General features: G+C 35.5%; 1 protein-coding gene across 2 annotated transcripts; it reads left to right on the plus strand.

Annotated features, from left to right (window-relative positions):
- The first annotated feature begins 10,881 nt into the window (after positions 1 to 10,881).
- On the plus strand, positions 10,882 to 24,817 carry LOC149024855 (golgin candidate 2-like). 2 transcript variants are annotated; one of them, XM_089145039.1, is made up of 10 exons: positions 10,883 to 11,124; positions 11,420 to 12,583; positions 16,410 to 16,520; positions 16,703 to 16,762; positions 20,016 to 20,073; positions 20,240 to 20,292; positions 20,488 to 20,580; positions 20,971 to 21,096; positions 23,847 to 23,894; positions 23,999 to 24,817. In XM_089145039.1, exons 1-10 carry the CDS (start codon positions 11,071 to 11,073, stop codon positions 24,371 to 24,373), a joined length of 2,142 nt encoding a protein of 713 aa, XP_089001165.1. In that variant the 5' UTR covers positions 10,883 to 11,070; the 3' UTR covers positions 24,374 to 24,817. The 2 variants fall into 2 exon arrangements, with proteins under 2 accessions (XP_089001166.1, XP_089001165.1); XM_089145040.1 differs by lacking the exons at positions 23,847 to 23,894; positions 23,999 to 24,817 and adding an exon at positions 22,100 to 23,055 and having other exon boundaries at positions 10,882 to 11,124.
- Positions 24,818 to 25,229: the final 412 nt, after the last annotated feature.

A 25,229-nucleotide genomic window follows, 5' to 3' on the forward strand; every position in this document is an offset into this window, starting at 1 on the left:
TCTTATACATTCCTGAGACAAATAATGAACCAAATATGTAAGAAAGGTCAAAGGGATGATTGATTAAATAAAGAAAAGTTATAAAATGAAAAACTTACACTATGTCAGTAGGAATTGTGGACGATTCAACCGGAGTTGGATACATTGTAAAAACATTTTTCAACGTTTCAGATGATTCTTCGATATCTTGATCTGGATCTGGTTCAGCTATATAAAATAACAAAAACAATAGTAAAAATAATAAATTAGAATAAAAAAATAATATATAATGAGATAAGCATGGTGATTATATGAAAAAAATATTACCTCCAAAATTCACATCAAATATCTCGAAGGCATACTAAGGCCTCAACATTATTAGGGAACAACTTACTTCGATATCTATCAATTACCCTACCCTTGCACTGAACACCGACTCAGATGCAACTGTTGACACAGGAATTAACATACATCACAGCCATTCGGGCCAAATCAGGCTACTCAAAGCTTTTCAACTCCCTTCCAATATGCAAGAATGTCAAAATCAAGAAAAATAGGTTGAGAGTTTTGTATGATTCATTGTAATAAAGTTTTTGATGTTATTCATGCGAGAGAGATTAAATAGCATGTTTTAACATAACAAAATTAAGGATAAAAAATATATTTTTAGGGATAATTATTATTGCCCCTATACTTTGATTTTATTACTACTTTATTCTTTGTACTTGTTAAAATTACTAATCTAACATTTAACTTTGTCTACAATTACTAAGCAATTGAGGATCGAAATAAATTGTTGAAATTTTAAGAAATAATTATGGGAAGTAGGATGCATACTAGTTTCATAGGACCAGTGGCAACTTATGTTGTTGCTTTCATCATTTCACCCTTTAAGTTTTTTAAAATTTGAATATTCTTATATTATTATTTTTTTCTTATATCTCTCATTTCACATGTGAAATACCACTATTTCTCCCCCATTACTAATATAGGTGCCACAGATGGATGCGAGCCCAAGGCCTCTTCCCATGGGAGTTTGGTTTTTAATTGTTCAACTAACCCACCATTCACAAGTAGCAATTTAAATTTTAAGTTGTATTCTTCTTCTTCTTTCTTTCTTTCTTTCTTTTCTTTTCTTCTTTTTTTATTTTTTTTATTTTTTTTATTTTTTTTATTTTTTTTATTTTTATTTATATATGAGGTTCATTCGGGCTAGCTTACATGCAATTACATCCTCAAGGGAACTTTTATATAATTAATGCCACCAAATGGGTGCAAACCCAAGACCTCCCCTAGGGAGATTGGGCCCTTTAGTTGGGTATTGTTTAGAATTTTAGCCATTAATATTATTAGAACAAATCATTGTGCATTAATATTATTAGAATTTCCCCTTATTTAGTTAATAAACTTGAAACTATCTTTTTTTCCTACAATTTCTCCCACATGATTTATTTCAATATATTTTTTATAATTTACTTATAGTTGTGTTATCTATATTTTAGTCCTCCTATTAATTTACTTAAAATTTTAATATAGACCCTCACGCTAGAAAATAATAAAATAATTTAGAGGTAGGACCCACAATGGGTTTCGCATTGGCCCACATAATATGTATGGTGAAAAAAGACAGTAGTGCTCGTCCGACATAGAAGTGATCCAGACTCATTATTCGGTTCTCTCAATGTTTAATCATGGCTCTACCCCTGCCTATCCTATCGTTAAGCTCTTGATAATGTGACATGACTGACATCTATATATTTTCTTAAAATCCCAAACATAATCCTGGAGTTATTTCTTTACTTATTTATAATTTTATCAAGTTATATTATTATCCTTAATTAACTATGAAAAAAATTAACCTTAAATCCATTTTTATTCTCGAAAAAGAAACCACCATATAAAAAGAGAAAATGTGATTGAATAAAATTCAAAATAGAAACTAAATATAAGAAAATATCAAATTTAATTCAAAGTTGGAAATTAAAAATCACTTAATATATGCTAATCATTGTGCATGTTACCAAATTTCTTATCAATTAATATCTTATATGCTAATTTGTTTGTAAATTTTCATCATTGTAATTGTGAAAAATTTAAGTCAAGCTTGAGAGTTTCAACAATCATAAGCGTGTGGCCCCACCAATCCCTGAATTAAATTCCAACTAAATTTATATTGCAAAACAATTCGTCTTCACAGATGATGCACATTTTGATGGAGTTAAGGATGAAGAAACAAAATCTCAAGAGGTAATTTATTCACAAACTTTATTGATTTAGGTCTTCATCATATTTTAAACGGAGACGACTGATAGTCTTTCAAATCCAAAATTGATTATAAAATAAGATTTTAATGATATAATTGACATTTCATATAATTTATATAAATGAAGGTAATGTTATTTTTTTTACTTTTGAATTTTAATGAAAAGTAAAATAGACATTACATATTCAATTTTAACAGCCAACTTAACTCCCTTAGAAGTGAGGGTACAATAATTTAATAATTTTAAATAATGAAAAAGATAAAATAATTATTAAATTATTATACAAGAAAACAATAGTAATTATCCCTCTTAAAGTTAGGTTTTCCTTCATGGTTGATGACTATGTCTTTGCATAGAGATAGAGTTCTGTCTCCTATATTTTCTCAACTTCCACACTCATAAACTTTCCCATTTCTCTACAACTCTCGAATTTGTCTCTCTTATCTCGCTGTTTCTTGGGTCAAAGCTCTCTCTTATCTCTTAATTCTTACATCTTACTTCTTACTTACGGAAGAGGATATAGCATCCACAGTCTCTATTCCATTTTATTTACAGATTTTCGCAGGAAACAAAGTTCTATTACTCTTCAAATTCGAACTCCTTTTTTATACATTATATAAAGCTCCACCTTTTACCAAGTGAGACATCGGAAGAGAAAAAGAAAACGTTGCAACAAGGAAGAAATCAGAAGAAAATCAGACTAGGTATTCTTCTCGTCTCTGCCTCTTGCTTTTTCTTTTGTTCTTTTTGTTTATCTCTTTCCCTCCCCTCCATATTGAGTATTATCTCTTACGTTTTTCTTTCAGTTCTCATTGAAATCTTGTAATTAGAAGACTTTTATATGTTTCCATCTCTTTATACTTTTGCTTTCATTCCTGCCTTGTGCGGGAAACATCTATGCTGCATGCTTCACACAACAACAGATGCTTTTTTCCTCTGCATGACTATTCTTACATTGTTACACATTCCTAAATATAGGAGCCATAGAGAACATATTGAAATTTTACCAAAAGAATCAGATCGTTGGAAGTTTCCCCTTTTTTTTCCTTTTTTTTTTTTCTTTTTTTTGAAAAATCCCTAAGTTGTTCTATTTGGAAGTTTATTGTCGTTGCTAATTGTAGAGTACCCAGTGAGGCTTGAGAAAGTACCTATTTTTATCTTAAAACTCATAAAACATGTAAACCCGAGTGCGTTCCGCAAACCTGATTTGATTTTCAGTTTTCCTCATGCGTAAATTTGTATTTTCGAACTGTTCTTCTGACTATAAAACCAGTTTTATAAGAATCTAAAACCAGTTGTATGAGAATCCGGAGTCTCCCACAGTTGAATTACAGTGGTTGATTGAGAGAATCAGAGTAAAAGATACTACACAAGAATTTGATATTACTTTATGATGCGTCTAAAAATCTGCTGGATGTGGCCCTCCCTGGGGTCGGTAAGGCGGCCAACTCCGAAGGCTAAGTTAGTAGTTGGAACACCACACCTGGTTGCAGAGCTTAATTGAAAGATAGAATAGAAGATGAATGGCAATTACCTTCCCTTTGTGGTGACCCCTATATTATATAGGGTTTACCTTTCATTATCGACCGTCAAATTAATCATTGAGTCTTGTGTGTCCGTATGATCTTAGGGTTTACTTCCCTAATCTGTATAATTCCACATTCCTTTCTTGATCGTCTATCCCTATTTTGATGGGATCATATCTTTTATCATAACGGTTGGGTCTTCCATAATTGTTAGGTTTCTTCATGCTCAGCTAACCTTTGGGTTAACTACTCGCTCCGGTCCTGATCAAGACGAACAGACCGACCATAGTTCAACTCAGCTTAGTCTATTGTTATTATTTTTACTCATCATTTTAGGTTTAAATTCTCTTCCAAGTGGGTTGTATTATTTCTTCTTCTTTAGTATTTCGGTTTTTTTGGGAGTAAATGTTGTAATTGAGAATCACTGGGTGCGTTTAAAAGGCTCCAATAGTGATCATGAGACACTCTATATAGTTGATTTACCTAATTGACATTTTCTGCTTTATTATTATGTGTGTTGCATATTTACATTTCCTTTTTAATTTATCAAAATCTATATTTATTTCAGATGGATCACGAAAATGGGAATGGAGTAAGAAAGAAGAATGATGGAAATGAAGTAAGAGAGAAGAATGATGAAAAGTGTAAGGAAGAGTCATACCGTGAGACTAATGAACGGATAAAGTTACTAATCGATATTGGAATCGAACATTCTCGAAGACAGCATCAACAATGGAAAGCATATGAAAGAAGAATTGCAAATCAAATTGAGAAAGTTTACCATGACTGGTGATAAATAATTGAGTCAATTATTTTGTTTTAAATTTTAATGTAACCTTTTACATTGACATGACTTCGGGGACCATAATCATTGATAAGTTTTTATTAATTTTTATTTTATTTTATTGTAGTACGTATAACAAACTTAGAGACAAATACAATTAGACGTGTACAAAATTATACTTTTGACAAGGAGATTATTCATGCTATTTGAAACAAGACAAGTTTTCATATTGATGATTATATTTTATTTATCTTATATGATTGTCTATGTGATAATGTATTTCCGATCCACATTTAAACCTTTGGCATTCTGTTAAACATTCTTGATGTGAAAGGTGGGAATTACAGAGATAGAGGAGATGATAATGAAAAAGATGTAGAACTGATGATGAGAGGATGAGGATGGGAGACTAGATACATCTAAATTTCAAATTCATGAATCCAGAGATTTCATGTAACCAAAAAAGCCCTTAAGTCATCTCTGCCGATTCGTTAGAATGAATCTTTATTTATGGCATTTGGATCTCATTCAAGACCTTCAGGGGTGCTTGGCAACTCCAGGTTATAGGATACCTAGACTGGAATTGAAAGCCATGGAAAGTAGGTATTTTTAACCCCCAAAAAATGACGGTTTTGCCCCTTTATCTTTCTTCTCCTCTTTTTCCTCCAGTTGAAATAAGGGCTGCAACCAACTTTCTTCCTCTTTCGGTCATCACTACCATTTCCAGTGAAGGGAAGTGCTAGATCATGGCGAAGCCTAAGATTGGGCGACTGCTTGCAAGAGGGTGGATGACACTCTTTGATAAAAAAAAAATTTCCTTTCTATGAATCTCGTCTATTTTAAGTTTCTTTCATATTTGACCAAGAAAAAAAAATCATCTTCCAGCCAAAACAAAGGTTGCGATCCTAACCCTCTTCATCTTCTTCTTCCTACCCATTGTGATTTTTTTTAAAAGGTTCAGCATTGAAGAAACCTGTTTTTGTGCCTTTTCTGGGTGTAAATTTACAGTTCTAGCTTAGGGTTTTTGATTCAATGAGCTTTGCTCTCTTTCAGTAGGATTGATATGACTTTTCTTAATCCGACTGTAGTTGAACCTTATCAAATTTTCTTTTCCCTTTCCTACATGGCCACGAAGAGGGTTAGGGTTTGAAGCCCCATTTTGGCTAAAGGAAGGAGTAGAGCTAAAGGGCAAAACCATCCAAAACAAGTAACATGTTATTGTTTTGACTAGTTTTGAAAACCTAATCTCAAAACACTCTATTTTTTTTTTAAGGTACAAGTGTGCTTTTTTATATAGACGGGATGAGGTCCATGCAGATATTACATATGTCATGTGAGAGTTAAACTCATGACCTCTTCACTAAGAGATGTTGATCTTACTAATCATATTAAGCAACCTTCCGTTGGCAGAATTTTTATCACCTCCAGTCATGACACGCTCTTGTTTCATCCAGTTGACCGTTAGGTGATGAACACATGTCTTATTCTAATCTTATGGTTGAAAATTTTTCAATCCTTAACCATTTCATCCCAACGAATCTTTTCTCCTCTCTCGGATCTCTCTGTCTTCTCCGTCTTCAACTCCAATAACCCACTTGCCACCAGCATCTCATTTCATTTCTCCCTCTTCGACTCCGGCAGCACCAAGTTCACCACACCACCAGGTCTACAATAAAAAAGGAGAAGGCGAAATGACTGGCCAACTTCTCCGTCTTCATCCAATATTTAACTAGCAAATCAAAGATAACGAAGAGAAAATGACAAATTTTTGATGTACATCCAACAGAAAATCCTAAAAATTTGAGAGTATGGAAGAAAATAGCTAAGCAAGGTCATGTGGCAGATCTCAGAGCCTATGGAGGCTGTTTTGAAAAAAATGCCAAAATATTTCTTCTTCTTTCTTTCCCCCCCCCCCCCCCTTCTATTTCCCTTGAAACAAAAAAGTTTCCAAAAACCACAAATTACAACATCAGAACTAAATTGAAATCCGAAAAACGAAAGGGAGAACATCAATGCCGCTCTTTGCATGTTCTTTTTCACCTTCTTAAAATCTTTAATGAGTTTTCTGATTTTGGAGTTTGATGTCCATTTATATGGAGAGTTGAGTGGAGAGAAGATTGGAATTGTTTGATGCTTTTGTGGAGAGTGGATCATAAGGTTTTTGAAATTTAGGTCATTAATTTTTGGTGTTGATGTTCAGCATCTCAACAACATCAAGTTCCTGTCTTTAGTTGTTTTTACAGTTTTCGTTCAACTTTTAGGGTTTTGAATGGTTTTTATGATCTGTTGTCCACATCTCTTGTTGTGTCAAAGGTGAACTTGGTGTTGCCAGAGCCGAAGAGGGAAAAGTGAAATGAGATAGAAGGTGGTGAAATGAGATTGAAGGTGATGCACTAGTGCCGATGGCAAATGGGTTGCCGGAGTTAAAGAGGGAAAAAGCAGAGAGAGGAGAGAGAGGAGAGAAGATACGTTAAGGATGAAATGGTTAATTTTTAATCATAAGATTAGAATAAGACACATGTTTATCATCTAATGGTTAACTAGATGAAACAGGAGCATGTCAGGATTGGAGGTGATAATAATCCCCGTCGGCAACACCCTATATTTGTTAAATGAAACAATGAGTAACTCTTACCAAAAACAGAAAAAGAAAAAAAAGAAAGAAATTTTTTTTTTCTTTGTACAAAGGGGCTTTATTATGGCCGGGGATGGGGATATTAATATGCTTATGCAAGAGTCAAACCCACGACCTCTTCACTAAGAGATGTTGGTTCACCATTAAAACAGCTCTGTGTTAGCCCTAATAATAATAAAAAATAAAAAAAACAAGGGATAATTACTGTTGCCCCCCTGTACTTTGATTTTATTACTAATAAAACCCTGTTCTTTACAAAATTACTGTTGCCCCCCTTCCTTATAACGGTGTTAAGCAGCCGTTAAGTTTGAATATGTAATGTCCACTTTGTCCTTCATTAAAATTAAGAAATCAAAAGACGATACTACCCCATTTATAAAAACCAGATTAAATGTCAATTTTACCCTAACTTCATTTATTTTGACTTAAAAAAATATTGGTTTTCCACCTTCACTAAACTTATTTATTTTGAATTAAAGAAACTGGCAAAATTCAAATTCGATTTGGTTTCCCACCTTCTCCTCTAGCATACGTAGGGAAGGAAACCACAAATTTTTTTTTTTTTTTTTTTTTTTGGGGGGGGGGGGACTGGTGCTTTTTTAATATTGGAAACGAAACGTAACACCTCCCCATGGGAGTTTAAACTTTTAACCGCTTTACTAACCCACCATTGACGAAACCACAAAATCTTGCCAGAGAAGGAATTAACGAAGTAAGTGATATTCAGTTTCCAAATTTGAGTTGAATTCTATCTTCCCTCCTCTTCGGTTTCTATTTTAATTTTATTCAATTATTATTTCTTTATTTTGGTGATTTTTTTTAGAGTAAAATAGATTATGATTATTTTTTTCTCTACAATTAATTAAGGGTATTACTGTAACTTGACAAAAGGGTAAATAAGTAAAGAAATAAGTAAAAGGGTATTTCGGGATTTTTAAAAAATATGGAGATGCCACATCATCAGTAAACTAACGGAACTTAACAGTAGGGGGCATTAGTAATTATAGACAAAGTTAAAGGTTGGATTAGTAATTTTGCAAAATACAGGGGATACATTAGTAATAAAATCAAAGTACAGGGGGGCAATAGTAATTATCCCAAAAAACAATTAGTGCCTACTCACGTAATTTTCCCAATTTATAAGTGATTATTTATTTATTTTTCAAAGTGTATTTATATTAAGCCTTCTATACCAACATTTCTAGAGGGGATAAAAGATTTGTGACAACCGCAAAGGGGTGAAACATACCATCAAACCCTATGTAAATCAAAATATCTAGCTCCACAAGCATTAGAGTCTTCAAAACTATTACTTATCCTAACAACATTCCAAACACAACAAACTCAACATTGGATGCCAAAGTTTGAATCTCTTGAACTAAGCTACAACATGCCCAATCTAAAGATTGGAATTGGCCATTAAAGGCACACACCGCAGACTACAAATCAGAAGAAAATAAAAGTCTAATTAGCTTAACTACTCATGTCAATAAAAGACCATTACGAATTGTCTCCAACTCCACAGTAGAAGCTGAGAAACTTGTGCATGCATTCAATTGCGCTACTAATCAAAACTCCCCAACCTCCTTTATTGCTCTTGTCATCCCATGCTCCATCAATGTGTATCTGATAAACATCCTCAACTCCTTACAAGATAGCCACCATTAAGTGTGGTCTCATTTGAACAACATTGTCAAATTTTAAAGCTTAACTAAGAAAATCAACTCAAACAGGGGCGGACCCACTAATGCCCCCGGATTTTTAAATTTTTTTTTATAATTTTTTTCATTTTTTATATTAGTTTCTTTTATTTTTTTATTTTTTTATTTTCTCACATGTGAAATATCACTATTTAGCCCCTCAATATTGAGAACAATTTTTAAAGGTAAAATAATGGGTATAAATGTTATTCCTAGTTAAAAACTAACTCTTCAATCCCTATTTATTTTCCCCTCCCTTCTCTTTCAGATTTTTTCTTCGTATTTATTCTCTTTTCTATCAATAAATGTGGGTTAAAAGAAATTTTTGAAAAAAAATCTTATTAGATATTTAAAATATCATTTCTAATTAGAAACTAACTCCAAAATCTCTATTTATTCTCTCATATCTCATCTCTCCTCTTTTTTTCTTATTTATTCTCTTCTGTTTCTTTTTCCCTGTCATTCTTCCCTTTTGAAAAAAAAATCTTATTAGATATTTAAAATGTCATTTCTAATTAGAAACTAACTCCTAAATCCCTATTTATTCTCTCATCTCTCATCTCTCTTTTGTTCTTCTTATCTATTCTCTTTTGTTTCTTTCTTCATGTTATTCTTCCCTTTCTAGAAGCGTGGGTTAAGGAAAATTTGGGAAAAAAGATCTTCTCCACATTTAGGTACTCTTTCTCAATTTGCTTATTGGTTATATTTTTTTCATTTTCTTTTTGTTATTCTTTATTTGATTTTATATTCTTTGTTTCTTTATTTCTTCTATAATTTTTATTATTTGATTTTATACTATGAATAAAATGTCTATATTTAGTAAGGTAACTAATTAACATTGGTTTGCATCTCTTACTTAAAAAAATTTTGGTTTGCATCTGACTTTTTAAGGTCGAAGTTACGTTTTTTTTTTTTTGTACTCATGCTTTAATTTACCTATATCTTGTTTAAAAAAAAATCATTATCAATAATTTACTTATTTTTATCAAATACGTGTGGGCCCCATAAAATATAAGTGGGCCTATTCCTCAATATAATAAAATAATTCATAGGTGCTTCCCCAATTAGGACTTTCATTCTTTGGCCCCCAATATTGAATCTTAGTTCTGTCCTTAAACTTAAAATCGATGGGATGGAAGGAAACAATTGCTAATATAAATTCGTGTTATGAGCTCTCCAAATGCACCAACAAAAAGTAGTCCACAAATTATCCACAACATCCAAATCATCGCAAAAGCTAAATCTAAATGGAAGAACCTACAAAATCATATACATCGATCCTAAAGGGGCCAGGCCTCCACTCTCTAGCATACATGCAAAAAAAATAAAGCATGAAATACCAACTCATAATCAGATCCACAAAGCAAACATAAGGGGGATACTGCACTTGGTATATCAAAAAGGGTATTGCTCAGAGCTAAGGCATAATTGGAGGCCCGGTAAATGAATTAGGGAGGGTAAGAATGTGCCAAATCTTTTTCCAACATTGGGTTGTAGTGGTAGATGAAGCTGTTGAGCCCTATATATGGGTCAATGATGGGCATAGATAGTAGGCAACCTAACTGTGAAAGTTCTCTTTGAGTCCTGTCACAAATTCATTTATCATGTCTCATTGGATAAGAAGGGAATGAATAGGAGAGCATCAACCTCATGAGAAGAAAAGAGATTTCTCAAGAGTTGTTCCTTCTACTAAAATAAATGCCAATCTATTAAGTCACGAACCACATGGGGTCCAACTCCGCTACTCAAGCTGGAAATGCACTTAAATGGAATAGAGGGAAGATAGGGAACTTGATAAATTATGACCATTTCCAATTTGCCTCAGAAAACCAAGGAATAAGACTTCTCTATCACTATGTACACTAAAGCCAACACCAGGAGCAATTCTTGGGCACCTCTACCACTAGAATTGTTTTTGTTTTTGTTTTTTGTTTTTTTGTTTTTTTGAAAAAAAAAAAAAAAAAAAAAAAAAAAAAAACACATTGAAGTGAAATGACACTTCAACAGCTCTCTTCCCTTTCCTATGCCTTCCTTGATTTTGCAGTCTCTCCTCTATTCTCTGTTGATCTTTGAACACTCATCATTTTCACATTGCAGCGTTATTTACATTTTCTGAGTTTCCTCATGGTTGATAACTGTACATAATTTCCAAGACTAAGCAGTTCCAACGAATCATAGCATAATGTCGGGATGGATCTCCTCAAAACTCAGAGTTGCAGAAACTTTCCTTCAACAGGCAAGCATTCTTCCGATTTTCCTGGCCCTTTCTGTATTTCTTTTATATCCATGGACGTATTTGAATTTGCTTTCTCGTCTTAGCTTGTTATCCTTTTGAACTCAAGCTTCAGCTCCAACGTGGATTTGGTTATGCCATTAGGTTTTAATTTGACTACGAAAATCGATTTATTTGGTAATTATTAGGAGTATTGAATTGCATACTTTACTTGCTTCTATAACGAAACCCTTGATCTTTCTGTGAAATTTATGTACTCTTTGTTCTGCAACTGAATTCCTGTCCCATAACGATTTAGATTGATCAACAAGCGGCAGAGTCTCTTAAAAAGAATGAGAAAACTGAATCCGGTGAATTGAATTTTGAACCCCCGGCGAGAACCGGGGAAGTTGTTCCTTTGAAAGATCAGCTGAAGAAGAAGAAGGCACCAGATAACAATGATTTGGATGGGTATTCACGCCCAGATTCCAATTCGGATGGAAACAAGGACAAGAAATTTGGAACGCCTCTGCAGATTTCTGCGAAGTCGACACCAACTCTCACGGACAGTGACTGGACAGAGCTGCTTGGTACTCCTAAAAGACCACCACCCTCGGGCATCAATCGCACTAATGGGGTATCTGGAATTCGTGGATCACGGAAGGATGGACAAAAGCAGGGGAATCATAGTTCAGTTTCTTTGTCTTCTGAAGGGAAGAAAAACCACAAGAGGCCTACCCTAGTTTCCAAATCTACAAGGAGGTCGAATATTGAGCCAGGGTATAGATTAAATGGTGGAGTTACTTCTCCAGATGGCGGACAGGTTGATGCAGAAGAATATGGTTTCTCTGATTCTACGCAAGGCAAATCCAGCTTTGAATCGCAAAATGGTGATCATTACATTGGAGGAAGAGAAAGAGATGCTAATCTTCTGTTGGATCCAAAAGATGATGCACGTCAGGATTCTAAGTATGCCCGGGAAATTGCTGGAGATGAAAAGCTGTCTCATTCTGAAAACTACAGTGAAAACAAGGATGGTATAGGGAATGATGCATTTCAACCAGCATGTGGGAAACATGCTTCAGAAATTGTACCAGTCTCAGGTACAACTGATGACATAGGTGGTACAAAGAGGCAATCCAAGGGTGATCGTGATGCATCCAGTACTGCTGCAGGGAGGATTGATCTATCAAATGCAGCTCTGGGAAGCTCTGCTACTCATGACTTGCAGAGACATTCTTCATCATTAATTGATGAAGAGTCCGATTCAGACACGGATTCAGCTTCAACATCTGATTCTGAAAATGAACATGAAAGGAGGGCAGAAAAGGCAAGGCAAAGGGAAAGGATTATGGCTGAGAGAGCTGCTGCTAAAGCTATTGAGGCTATAAAAGAGCGGGAGAACATTGTTGCCAGATTGGAAGGAGAAAAGCAAAGCTTAGAGAAAATACTTGAAGAGAGGGCAAGGCAACAAGCTCAAGAGGTATAAAGTGTTTCTCTCTTGTTGTATCCATTTTGTTCATTGTTTTTATTTAGTGTAATGAAGCTAGTTTGTCTTGCTTAACTGGAATATATCAGTATCTTAAAATTAACGCTTATGTATATTATGAAGTTTCTTTTTTCCTGCCCATTGTAAGGTGCACAAGACCTTGCTTAACTGATTATAGACAATTTAAAGCATAAGACCCCCCCCCCCCCACCCACCCACCCACCCAAAAAAAAAATAAAGCAAGGATACAAATAGTGTTCCAAAGGAAAATGATTAAAAAGAAGCAGTCTTCTGGAATGCATCCTTCCATGGCCCTTTCTAGAATTCTATTTGGAGTCCCTTGGACTGATCTTATACAGCAAGATTATTTATGTTGTTATCATTTTATGGAAGTCTTCCATCTCTTGTGAGCATTTTCAGTTTTCTTTGCTTTCTTTATCGCATCCCCTTCCTTCAGCATTCTAAGAAGTCCAAAACATGTTCATCTCCAAGAAACAAGAAACAATACTTTCGGAAGTCCTAGCATCATGATTTCTTACCTCAGAAAAGTTTTTCTCTGACTACCTGTTCTATTGAACTCAGAAGTCAACTAAGATCCAGCCAGAGACCTGTCGAGGAAATACATGTTGTCGAAACACTAAACTCATAATAGGCGCTCAGGTACTTAATCAGGAACTTCACTATCTTAGACAGCTACACAGTCCAAGGAACTCCACAAGGAGAAGTGTCAACCAGGAACTGGCAGTGAAATCAATGAACTGATTAACAAATCAACATAAATTTAGAGAAACAGTGGTTCAGATCAGAGGAACTCAAATAAGACACTCCATTAACACTATAAACTATCCTCCCTTTCAATATGGTTCCAGGACCCAGATTATCCAAATCAAGCACAAACCAATCTGGAATTGAATCCAATGCTTAATGAACTAAGATAAATCTCTTTTCCCAAATTATACTCTTACATCATTCAGACGATATCAGTTTATGTCCCTCGCCAACAGGAGAAAGTGCATTAGGCTCCTGCTACTGCTGAATCTGTGAGTGGCAAATGTATATGCAGCATTACCCTTTGTGTGAGGCTGTTTTCAAGTTTTGAACCCTCAACCAACAGGTTGAAATGAATGAATAGTCAGTTATGACAGCTAGTTGTGAATCCTTAAGTCCATTCCTATAAGCAATTGCCTAGTTACATAATTCTGGAAAATGTTTGCAACTCATCTTCTTCAATACTGTTCTGCAGAATTTTTCAAAACCCTAGTTTAACCTAATTCTGACCTAGATCTCAAGTCCACCCATCGTTTGAGCCCTAGAAGAACCCCATAACCACCTATTCTGCATCCTCCTTTTCACTGGAACTTTCCTGGGCTAAACCAAAGTCTGGGGAAAATTACCTAAATAACCCTAACCCTAGGCCCAGGTTACATTAGTCCAGTAAGGGGATGGCTTTATTAAATGCTCATTATATTCTAACGGATGGAATGTAAGAGACTTGATTGCAGGTTTAGGGTTGTGGGAGTTTTAATGGAAATATGGGACTGTAATGATGTTCAAATATGTCTTCTGCATGGGAGATTCCTTGCTGGTGTTATGGATAAAACTAATCTGCGAATAGGACTGAGTAGCTTAGGGTTTGATTGGATAGGTATAAAAGGCAAACCAAAAGAAAAAAGAGATGGGGCAAAGAAGAGAGAATGGGGAAACCAGGCTTTCTTACCAAGTACAGGCTTCCCAAGTTTTAACCTGTATGGCAAATCCTCATAGACAAGGTTTACGTATCCATATTGGATACAACTGAATACAATACATATCACTGTCTATTTATCGGATTGCACTAGAATGCATTGGCCAACTAAATACAATACTTGATATGGGACAACACGTCTCTTAAAATCACTAGTTCGATACTGAAACTTTAAACCTTGCTCACAGAAGATTGTTTCAGAGTCAAATCAGGATCTAGTCTTCTAAACAACTAGAACCAGCAACCTCCTGGATTTTGAACTTTCCAGGAATCCTGCAGCTAGAGTCTCACTCTAAGCAAAGCACTCTCACCTGTAGAAGAAGATGGCAGCTAAATTAAAAGCTCATTAACAAATTCAACCCCCCCCCCCCCCCCCCAAAAAAAAAAAAAAAAAAAAAAAATGGAAGATCTTCCATGCATGGAGACTAAAAAGACTTTTAACCCTTTACTTACCAAATAGGGCCATCCAGCCCATGCTGCAATTGAAATAACAGGATACTGAAATAAACTAGGTATAGATTAGACTAGTATACTGCTACTAATACTAGATGGGCAGCTTTTTCAAGTATTCTTTTTAGCTTCTTGTGCATGTAAGACTTTAAACCTGCGTCAGTCCAAGATTGCTGAAATAATTTTGGGAGAAGAAGTTAGGACTGCCTAGTTGCACGCTGTTGTTCTCACATTAGGGATAGTAAAAGGGGCTGGCATTAAGAAGTAATTGATTGATGATGAGGGGCGAAAAGAAGTGGAAGAGAGAACCAAAAGTTTAGGGTAGAAAGGCGGGAGAGAAGAGGTCACACAATTGGGCTGCTGTACCACATTGGTGAGTCGGTGATATACTAACAGTAATTGAAATCCAAAGTTACTCATTCAAATATCTTTTATATCATTGGGTAAAAATACGTAGCAAAATAGAAGGGAATAAAATTCCTATTTGAACTCTGAAACCAAGATAGAATCCATAGCTAACTACCCTATTTCCTTTGACCCTGACCAGCTCTATATAAAAACTTCGACTTTGGATCTGGTTCATCCCCATCTGGGCTCGTCGGTGGGGTTGAGCCACCTTCTAATTGTGTAAAGATCTCCGGAAGTATGAAAACTAGCTGAGCAGAAAAGAAAGGTAGGTTGAATAGAGTGTTGAAGCTCCAGACTGTGGAGAGTAGCTTCAATCAGTAAAAGAGAGAAAGAGGGGAGTTATCTTAACTGATCTGACATGCTTAGACATGATCAAGATGGCTAGATAAGGAACTGACCAAATATGATATGTGACCTGACAGCTCTTCGAATGGGTCTTCTGCTTCCACGGTTTACCAATTTTGGGTCATTTATTCAAATTCCTGTATCTGTGGGCTGCAACTCATTACACCGACTATGATGGTTCTGTATTCAAGATTAAACATATCTATTTTTCTTTTTCTTCCTTATCCTCTATTCATAATTAAAGTTCTCCAATTTTGCGAGATCTGATTTTTGGGGTTGTCCCAGCCTTTCTTAGGAGTATTTGAGTTGTGTACATATATAAAGTCCAGTCTTGCTCACAGAGGAGTCTTATATACCAAAAACAAGGATGCCATATTTCTTGAATAATCTTGATTCATTTTTAACCTTTTTGAAGAGTGTCCATGTTGAAGAGAATTATTGTCGTAACTAATTTCTGATAATACACTTGACCTAAGGTTCTCTCTAATTCCTATTTTGTTATTTAGTGCTATCATCCATGCATTTCCAGTAACTTGGTCCTTCAACATGAATAGCATGCCATATTTACTGTTCTATGATATTGATGCTCATGTATAACACATGCTGTATGATTTTCTCTTAAATCTATAAGTTTAAGAAAATTTTGGACTAGAATGCAAAGTTTGAAGGAACTTGAGAGTTGAGACTGCTCGTCTAGCTGTCCTACTTCTCTGTTTCTTCCATAAACTTTTATACAGGGACTTCTCTTTATTTTTGTCTTAGTTTACTAGTTTTTTAGTTTATTTGCTAATTATGTAATATGGCAGTCTTTTGTTAATTTTTTCATTTTTTTATAAAAATTGAGCATTCTGTATAGTTTCTTTTTGTTATCAGGCTTCTGAGCTGCAGATGACTATGATGGAAACCATGGAAGCTGTCGATCTAGAGAAGCAGAAACATAATAGTACCAGGATGGAAGCCCTTGAACGTTTAGCAAAACTTGAGGTCAGGCAGCTTTGAGTTGTTATATGTGTTTTACTTTATATCTAGGCTGTGATCCATCTATTATAGGTCTTTGCACTGATACCAGCATGGAAAGCTATCACTGTTTCATTGAAGTTTGGCAGTGGAGGTATTTGAATTTTTTTTCCTTCTTTATTGCTGGACTAAATGTAGAGATATTGCAGACTGCAAATCTTGACCTTGCGAGAACCCTTGCATCCACTCAAAGAAATCTTGATATGGAGGTAAAGTTTTCTCCATTTAGGTCTTTGTTTCTATCACGATCTTTTCCACTATCAAATTTGGCAATGACTTATACTTTGTTTTTGTCCATTTCCTAGTTGATTATTGAAGTATAATTTGTAATTGTAGGTCAAAAGGCCAAATTAAAACCATGAAGTTGTCATCCTCAAACTTGACTCATTCATTTCTTTTTCTCATCTCTGCTGGATGTTTTCTTTCCCACATGTTATAGTTTTCTGCTTATGGTTTCCTTATTGATAGAATTTTTTTTATCCGTCGAGGGATTCCACAACTTTTGGTGGTGTTTTTATCATTTTATCTGGACCTAGTGACCTTTTTTTTTATCTTCTTTTTCGATGCAGACAATTCACTTAGAGGGCTGTTGTACATGAAATAAGCCTTGAAATGGTTTATGTATGAACTAGATGTTTAATTCTTTTGTGTTTATTTTGTAATTGGCCAATTTAATCAGCCTAAAGTATGGTTAGCAAATAGGAAAATTGGATCTACCTTATTAGCCTGGTTAGAGTTCTATCTTGAGTGTGTTTTTTTTTTTATTTCACTTTCCTAGTCAATTTTTTTTTTTTTTTTGGATGAATAAATAATCAATTAAAGACGAAGAAGCAATTACAAAGAAGGATCTTAAGAACAAGGATCAAGGAGAAGAATGGATTTGGGAGTTGAGCCCCCAGGCAACAACAATGAGTCTGTTCCTTGGGGAGTCAACAACCGGGGGGGGGGGGAGGGATTAGCTGAGATTTTTGAGGTAACATCAAAGTAAATAGCATTCCAAATAGTATCTATAGAGCGAGATTTAGAAGTCCAGCGCCGGAGATTTCGTTCCCACCATAGATGATGGACTGAAGCACCAAAGACAAGCCTGCCAACTCGGTCACATATAGAGGTACCTGAAAAGTTACTCAAAACCCAAGACCAGTCCCGGGCAAACCCAAAAGAGCGACAAGAACGGGGCCAAATGAAGGTAAGGGCTTTTCTCCAAAGAGCACTAGAGAAGGGGCAAGAAAAGAACAAATGTTCAATATCCTCAGTGCTATTCCTAGTCAATTTGATTACCTTGTTAGTGAAGGATTGCACTAGGCCTTTCCTTTTTAGTGTCTGAGTTTGTTTTCGAGTATTCTGTGTACTGTTTATATGGGGCGACAGCCTTGTACAGGGGTTTGACTAATGAGGCTGAAGAAAATAAGCATATTTTTGTGCTTTGCTCTGTGAGAGAATGTGGTGAGATGCCACTGATGAGAAACCAAAATGTGGTGAGAGACTTGGGAGAGACTGGGTTTACTTAATCCATTCCCATCCTGCACCTCTATTTTCATCATTTATTTCAATTGATTTCATGTTTGATCTGGTACAAGTTCAGCAACCAATTAAGAAATATCTGCTACAGGTTCAACAATTTTTGTCTGCTTTGAACACCAAACCAACATTTAAAACTTTGATTAAGAAGATCCTGCTGGAGATTGGTCCTTCATGATCCAGCCTTTCAAATTGTTCTCATTGATCTAGATTGTGGATGTTAATGCATTAAAAGTGTTTCTCATAAATTTTCTAGTTTTAAATCATAAAAACTATTGGTTTTGGTGCATGGAAGATGTATTAGTGCATGTCTAGTGTCTTATCATTTCCTAGTTTTCTTGTTCCCTGGATATTGAAACGTTTTTAGATTATTATGCTAATGTGGATTTTATACACTAAGTTTGTGATATATTTTTTTCCTACAAGATGGTCATGTTACAGCAATACCTGAAGCATGTTCAGGGGTAATTCTGTGATGGAGTTGGAAAATATTACGTGATTGCATATTTTATGGCAATATCCTTTCTACTAGTGGAGTGTAGGCTCCTAAGAGATCATGGGTTTGAGTTTCCTATTGTCCCACCTTGTACTGTAAGATGCAACCATGCCTTCTTTTCCCCCAGCCTTGTAACTGTAAAAAGTCCCCTTAGGCAAATATAAAATAACCAGGAAAAACCTTGAGAATTTGGTTATCTTAGAGCAATTTGTGCTGTTTTCATGATCATATTATGATTTTGATTTCTAGTTCTCAGGTTTATCTTTTTTATATGCATTTCTTTTATTTCACTGGGGTCCTGGTGACAATTTAGTCAGTTTGTTGGTATATATGGACAGGTTAGGGTGAGGTTGGTCATCCTTCAAATCCAAACACCCCCCCCAAAAAAAAAAAAAAAAAAAAAAAAAGAAAAAAAAAATCCCCCACTACCGTGCAATCAATTTTGAGGCCCAAACAAGCAGGGAAATTGCCTCAAAAGTCCATTAAGTGTTTCAGTGCAACAAAAGCATTTGTTATCATGGAACCAAGTGGATATTTTGAACCATTTTATGCTGCTTTACATTAGCTTTTCAAACACCTACCTTGTATGGTTCTCAAACTGGGTCCAAAGAATGATTATTGTAGCCATATATCAAGATCTTGATCTCTACGCCCAACTTGCTTCCTCAGAAAAAGCAAGTTGACTTGGGGTAATTTTCTCCTGTTGAAGTCAAAGCCAGGTTTGAGTGGGAAGCATATAGTTACAGTGAAATTCCTAGATATACCAATAACAAGATCTTGTCGAGATATTTGAGATATTACCAGGATCTTGCCAAGATTTGACCAAGATGTATCTAAGATATGACTGAGATATACGAGATCTACGCCGAGTTGGGGGCAATCTGAGCTTTCGAATGCCATCGCATCTCGCCTTTGTAAAAGGAAACATGATATCTCGCAAGTACTCCTCCTATGATTATACCTCAACTTCCATAATGAATTCAAATGAAAACACCATAGGCCATAGGATCCCCCTTTGTCAACCAGAAAATAGTTTTGTTGCACATATTATTGGATAATTCTGAATAGGCACTGAGGTAGACCTTGAAAAGCACTCTTAGTTGAATGACTTTAACATCTCTGAGTCATGCACTTTATGCCTTTTTGTTTTTCATTCTTCTTTAATGTTTCTGCCTGCTGTTTCCTTCCACTCTGTCCAACTTTGGGGGACAAAAAGAAGAGAGAGGGGTGGGGGTGGCGCTAGGCTGGTATTCTAAGTTACTCTTCACCGTCAGGTGAAAAGAAATGTAAATTTTGACAGCTACCATTTCATTAGCTGCATACTCTATAGAAACTTTATGTTTACCATGTTCCTTTCTGATAAACTTACAGAACAGAACCTTATATAATCGGATCTGTCTACAGTTCTCACATTTTGAATCCCCCCCCCCCTTTTTGGAGTATAGATTGATCATGTAGCAGCACTTCGACAACAAATTGAGTTGAAAGAAGCGACAGAAGAAGGTATGCCAGTTTGAAAATTTCTATAAGCTGATCAAAACATGTCTGAAGGGAGAGTAATGCAAGAATCTCTTGGCTGTAAAATATATAATACACCAGAATATCATATATTGTATATTGTACTCACTGTTGATTTTGGCTTCTTCTGATGCCCTTTTCCTGCCTATAGATCTGAGAAGGAGAATCTTCAATCTTCACCAACGTGAAAAATCATCAAAACAAGTGAGTAATCTTTCATGTAGTTGTAAATTGTAATAAATCAGGTTGTTGGGGCATTTGTTTCTTAATAAAGGTGAAATTAAGTTTTCACGTAATATCTGATGTTTATTTGCAACTGTTGAGGAAATATCAAGCCAGCAGTTTGTTCCTATCCTGCTTGTCCAATAACTTTCTTTTTCTCAATAATTTGGTTGGTAGTCAGAAGCCGCCAAAGGAGTTGAATTTGAGCGGGAGATACTTGAGGCTGAGTATTCTTTTGTATGTGATAAAGTGTGCCAGCTTCAAGAGAAGGTTAGTGCTTACTGTGATGTTTAGTCTGTTTCAAACAGTATATTTTTACTTTTAAGGTCACTGAGATTAGTTTTATGAAACAAAATGTTTTTACTCTTATGGTTGTTATGTATAGGTATTTCTAGATTGATCTTGTTATCAGACAGTACAAAATTTCCCTATTCTGAACAAATGGATGGATGGTCATTTCTATATTATGGTGGGGTAGCTAGGATTGAACATGAGACTAAATAAATTAATTTCTTCATTGGTTTATTTGTCAATCTAGCATACTAATCTTCTTTTGTAGTTTTGTTTCTTGAGTCCCTACATGTAGGGTTGCTGTCATTGAATAAAGAAGGCTGGTCAGTGTGCTGCTAAATGAAATTAACTACTGCTTTTCCTGTACAGGCGATGAGACTTGAAGAAAACATTGAAATGACATGCAAAGAGATGGAGAAATCAACTGAAGTAGAAATTGAACTCAAGAGAAGGCTTGGGCAGTTAACCGATCATTTAATTCAGAAACAAGCTCAGGTGTTTCTCCGAATCATTAGTTCTTTCCTTTCTAGTGCTTGAAAAGTGAATTGTCTTAAAATATTCTTTAGTCCACACCAATTATGGATGTTCTTGGAAGCTTTTGTTATTCATTATCTGAACCTGAAGTTATATCTTAAATGCTTCCATCATTTATTTAGGAGGACGAATAAATTCCCATGGTACTGTCTGGATATGTCCCTATCCTGTTACTGCCTCTATTCTGGACACATTATGCGTAGATAATACCCTGAAAAACTATTAGGGGTGCTCCGTCTTCTTATATTATGGCCATGCCAGACCGCAATGTGTTTGACATGCGTTAAAGGTGTGGAACAACGCCTGTTCAATCAAATCCAGCTTATATGGTTCTTATCCTTTTTCTAATGTTACTATATATGGCTTATGATACTCTTGTATAATCTATGTTCAATATGCTGTCTTGAAATATTGGTCTCTTAGCTTGTGAAGTTATCTGTTTGAATAACCAGATATCATAGCAGAGCTGTTAGGGTTGGTTTGGTCTTTTAGTCATTTCAAGCATTTATGCAGACTACCAGTATTTATGTCCTTATTGGTGAAAACAAAAAGAGTGATAGCCACCCACTCTGGCATCTGTGAGCCCACAGCGTTTTCTTAGGCTGTTTTGAGGTGAACCTTTGTTTCATGAAATTGAAAATGGACACAGTTATTTAGTTATTCGAGGAAGATTCACCAAGTAGAGTGGATACTACTAGGTGGATCATATTATCCATGTCCATTCACTGGTATTAACATCCTAATTTAGCCAATGCATAGGACTGTAGCTAAAGAATGATAATTTGTAGATTGTGGATCCTCATTCTCTCTCTGCAGTCATTTATGTTATTCTTTGCTTGCCAATCTGGTTCAGAAGTTCTATTAAGGTCAGAGTTCAAATATTTATAGAATACACACCAGTTACAGGCATATTGTACTACATGTATTAGCAATCTGGGGCTCATACAAACTACTTTTCCTTCAGGTCTTCATGGATGCAAGTCCTTTGGTCTGAGAAAGTGAACTATTGAATCTTTTCCAACTGATCTATCAATGTAAAAACAGCACCCAAAGTGGGATTTGGAATGTTGATACTCATATTGCCAGCCCTAAATTCTAGCAATGCTAAAATTTTATTGAGCGTGTGTATGTCTTCGATCACATTGACGATGCTTTAAACTTCTCTGTGGGATGGCCTACTAATTCTTGGGGTATTTCTTTTCAGAAAACAGTGCTCTACTTATTTAGTTTTTTCCAGTAGCATATAAACATCAAACCAATAATTGCAATTGATTGTTAGCATTTTATCCTCAAATAGCCATAACCTTATTCTAACCAAATGGAGTCAGCTGCATGTGTTCAATGGTCTATGACAGGAACAGAAATGAGAAAGTTAAAAAGAAGTAAAACTTAAAAAAACAAAAGAAAAAGAAAAAGAAGTCAAAAGTAGCATCGCAGGAATACCTCCCTGTGAGGGGTTGGGTGGCTTGTCCTCTAAAGATTCTCCTGCTTAATTGATTACTGCCAAAATTAATAAAGAAGATCATTTCTATGATTAAAAGGTTGTTTCTCAGACCTTAAAACTGATCCATTTGGGCATGTAGTCTAAGCTACCTTCAAGACTATGATCCGTATATCTAAAAGTGGGGTGTCTCAGTGCTTTAAAGCCTCCATTTTGGGGTGCCAGTGCAATTTGCTGTATTATATGTTGCATTCACAAGCAGATGAGATACAAAAGAAAAGGCATACCCATCACACAAGGCTCCTGCAATTGGGGGTCTGGGGAGGGTCATAATCCATGCATTGTGCAGAGAGACTATATCCAGACTTGAACTCACAACCAATAGGTCAGAGTGGAGCAACCCTACCATACATGATGCCAATATTCTCATAAAATAATAAGATTTATTTATAATAAAAGAAGCACCTTTAAGGAATATGATGATAGGGGGGGCGGGGGGCCCCGGCCGCCCCCGGGCCCCCCCCCGGCCCCCCCCCCCCCCCCCGCCAACCAAAAAAAAAAAAAAAAAAAAATAATACTGTCTGGATGTTGCTTAGCTACTTGTGGCTCACAGTTTTCCTATTTCATTTCACTCTTTTTTTATTCTTTTTTGTTTAAATGAAGTAAACTTTTGGTACTTATCATTTATCAGCTGCTTAGGAGATGTTCTCATATCTTGTACTCATAGTATATACTGGAATATTGTGACATTGTTGTACTTTTAGTTAATAAACAGTTCATTCAAATATTTCACCAAATGCAGAATCAGTACGTAGCTGATACATGATGAGGTTTCCATTTGTTTTTTATTATGTTCTTTTAGTTAAATTCATTCTTGTACTTCGGTCTGCACTTATATCTAGTGGTGTATCACAACAATATTAGTTAAAAACAATCATAAACTCCATTATATTTGGCATCAACACGAAAAAAAATTCTTGATATAAGAGAAAGGTGGATAGCATCCATATTTTCATCTTGACAATCTTTCCTAGCTTGCGAAGTTCTTTAAAGGTTTATTGTATTTATTATTATTTTATGTTCTATATACGTATAGATGAAATAAGGGGGGAGGGTTTTAATGCATATGGGTGTTTGTCCATTATTTGTGAGGTTTGAGTTCCACTGGTGATTTCAATTCCTTATTCAAAATGATTATGTAGGAGATCCTACATTCCAATAGCAAAGAACTAGAGATGTACTGATAATTTCAAATTGTCTGTTAAATCAGGTTGAGTCCCTCTCCTCAGAGAAGGCTATGTTGCTCTTTAGGATAGAGGTAAGGTGTTCATTGAGGAACTATGATTTTTTTTTTTAAACAAAAAAACCATGATAACTTGCCATGATAAACAGAGGATTTTTTTTCTGTTTTTCACTGTACAGACAGTTTCAAGGATGCTAGATGAAAACAAGTCAGCAGTATCATTGGCCAATTTGGCAGGTGCCTCAGCAAGTGTTGACCTGGAAGCAGGGATGTGGAATTCTTCCAATTCAAAGCTGAAGCCTATGCTTGAGGCCAAAATCCGATCCGGAGGAGAACACGTTGGTTCTTTACTTCGGCAGTTGGATGCCATCTTTTCTTTTGGAGCTGCATTTATACGGAGGAATCCAGCAGCAAAGTTGTGGTCACTTGTTTACCTTGTATGCCTTCATTTCTGGGTTGTATATATTTTCCTGTCACATTCTCGACCATCTGATGACGCCAAATCTGGGGCAATCGTCTCCTTAGAAAGCATCAATAAGACTGGAGGTATCTAATTCACGGACTGCCGTTGTCTGATTATTCATTTGTGATACTTGGAGACTTGCTGAAGATTTACCATTGTAATTGTATAAATACAAGAGGCACTATACTGTTTTAAGTTAAAGAATGGTGACCTACACATTGTGTTGTGTTTGGCAGCAATAACCAAAGAGTATTTCTTTTATGCTTTGGTGCATTTTATGGAAGGCCATAAACTTTTAAATCCTATAAGAAGTTAGTATATAGCCAAAATACGTAGAGCTTGTATTGATGGTGTATTGACTGTAATTTGAATGTGTGGGCGTGACGCCAACAGAGAGCATTTCCGTTTGGAAGTTCTCTTGCAGATTTCTATATTGCTTATGAGATGAATTCAGTCGTTCTTACTTCTAAATCTACCTAAAATATCCAATCGTTCTTACTAACCAAAGGGAAAAAATAATTAGCGTTGTCAGAACTCGGATTCAGATCTATGTTGGATACTGTCATTTTAGGGTCATTTCAGTTTAGTACTTTATATAAGTACTTCCTCTTGGATGGTTGGAATTAGTCTCAGATAACAATTAAGTTGCAAAGGTAATCATTTGACTAGATTTCAAATGGGTCTTCATAGACCGAAATTGCATGATGATTAAGCAAGATCAATTTCGGTCAGATTCAAAATCTCAGTTGATATTTCAATCTTGACCGTTGAACCGAAATGTTTGGCATGATGGTAAATGCGCAGGACTGAAGCAAGGCCCTTCATAACACGGTCTTACTTTTTTTTTCTTCCAAAAGTTACATACTTGTCATTACAGAGTACTGCAAACAAATGTCATGGAGTACTGTGAATGAGATCCATGTTCAATTCATATACCTCATAATACT

This window comes from Hakea prostrata, chromosome 2 (assembly GCF_041222555.1).
Source record: "Hakea prostrata isolate BN-2017 chromosome 2, UWA_Hpros_2, whole genome shotgun sequence".
NCBI classification, from domain to species: domain Eukaryota; kingdom Viridiplantae; phylum Streptophyta; class Magnoliopsida; order Proteales; family Proteaceae; genus Hakea; species Hakea prostrata.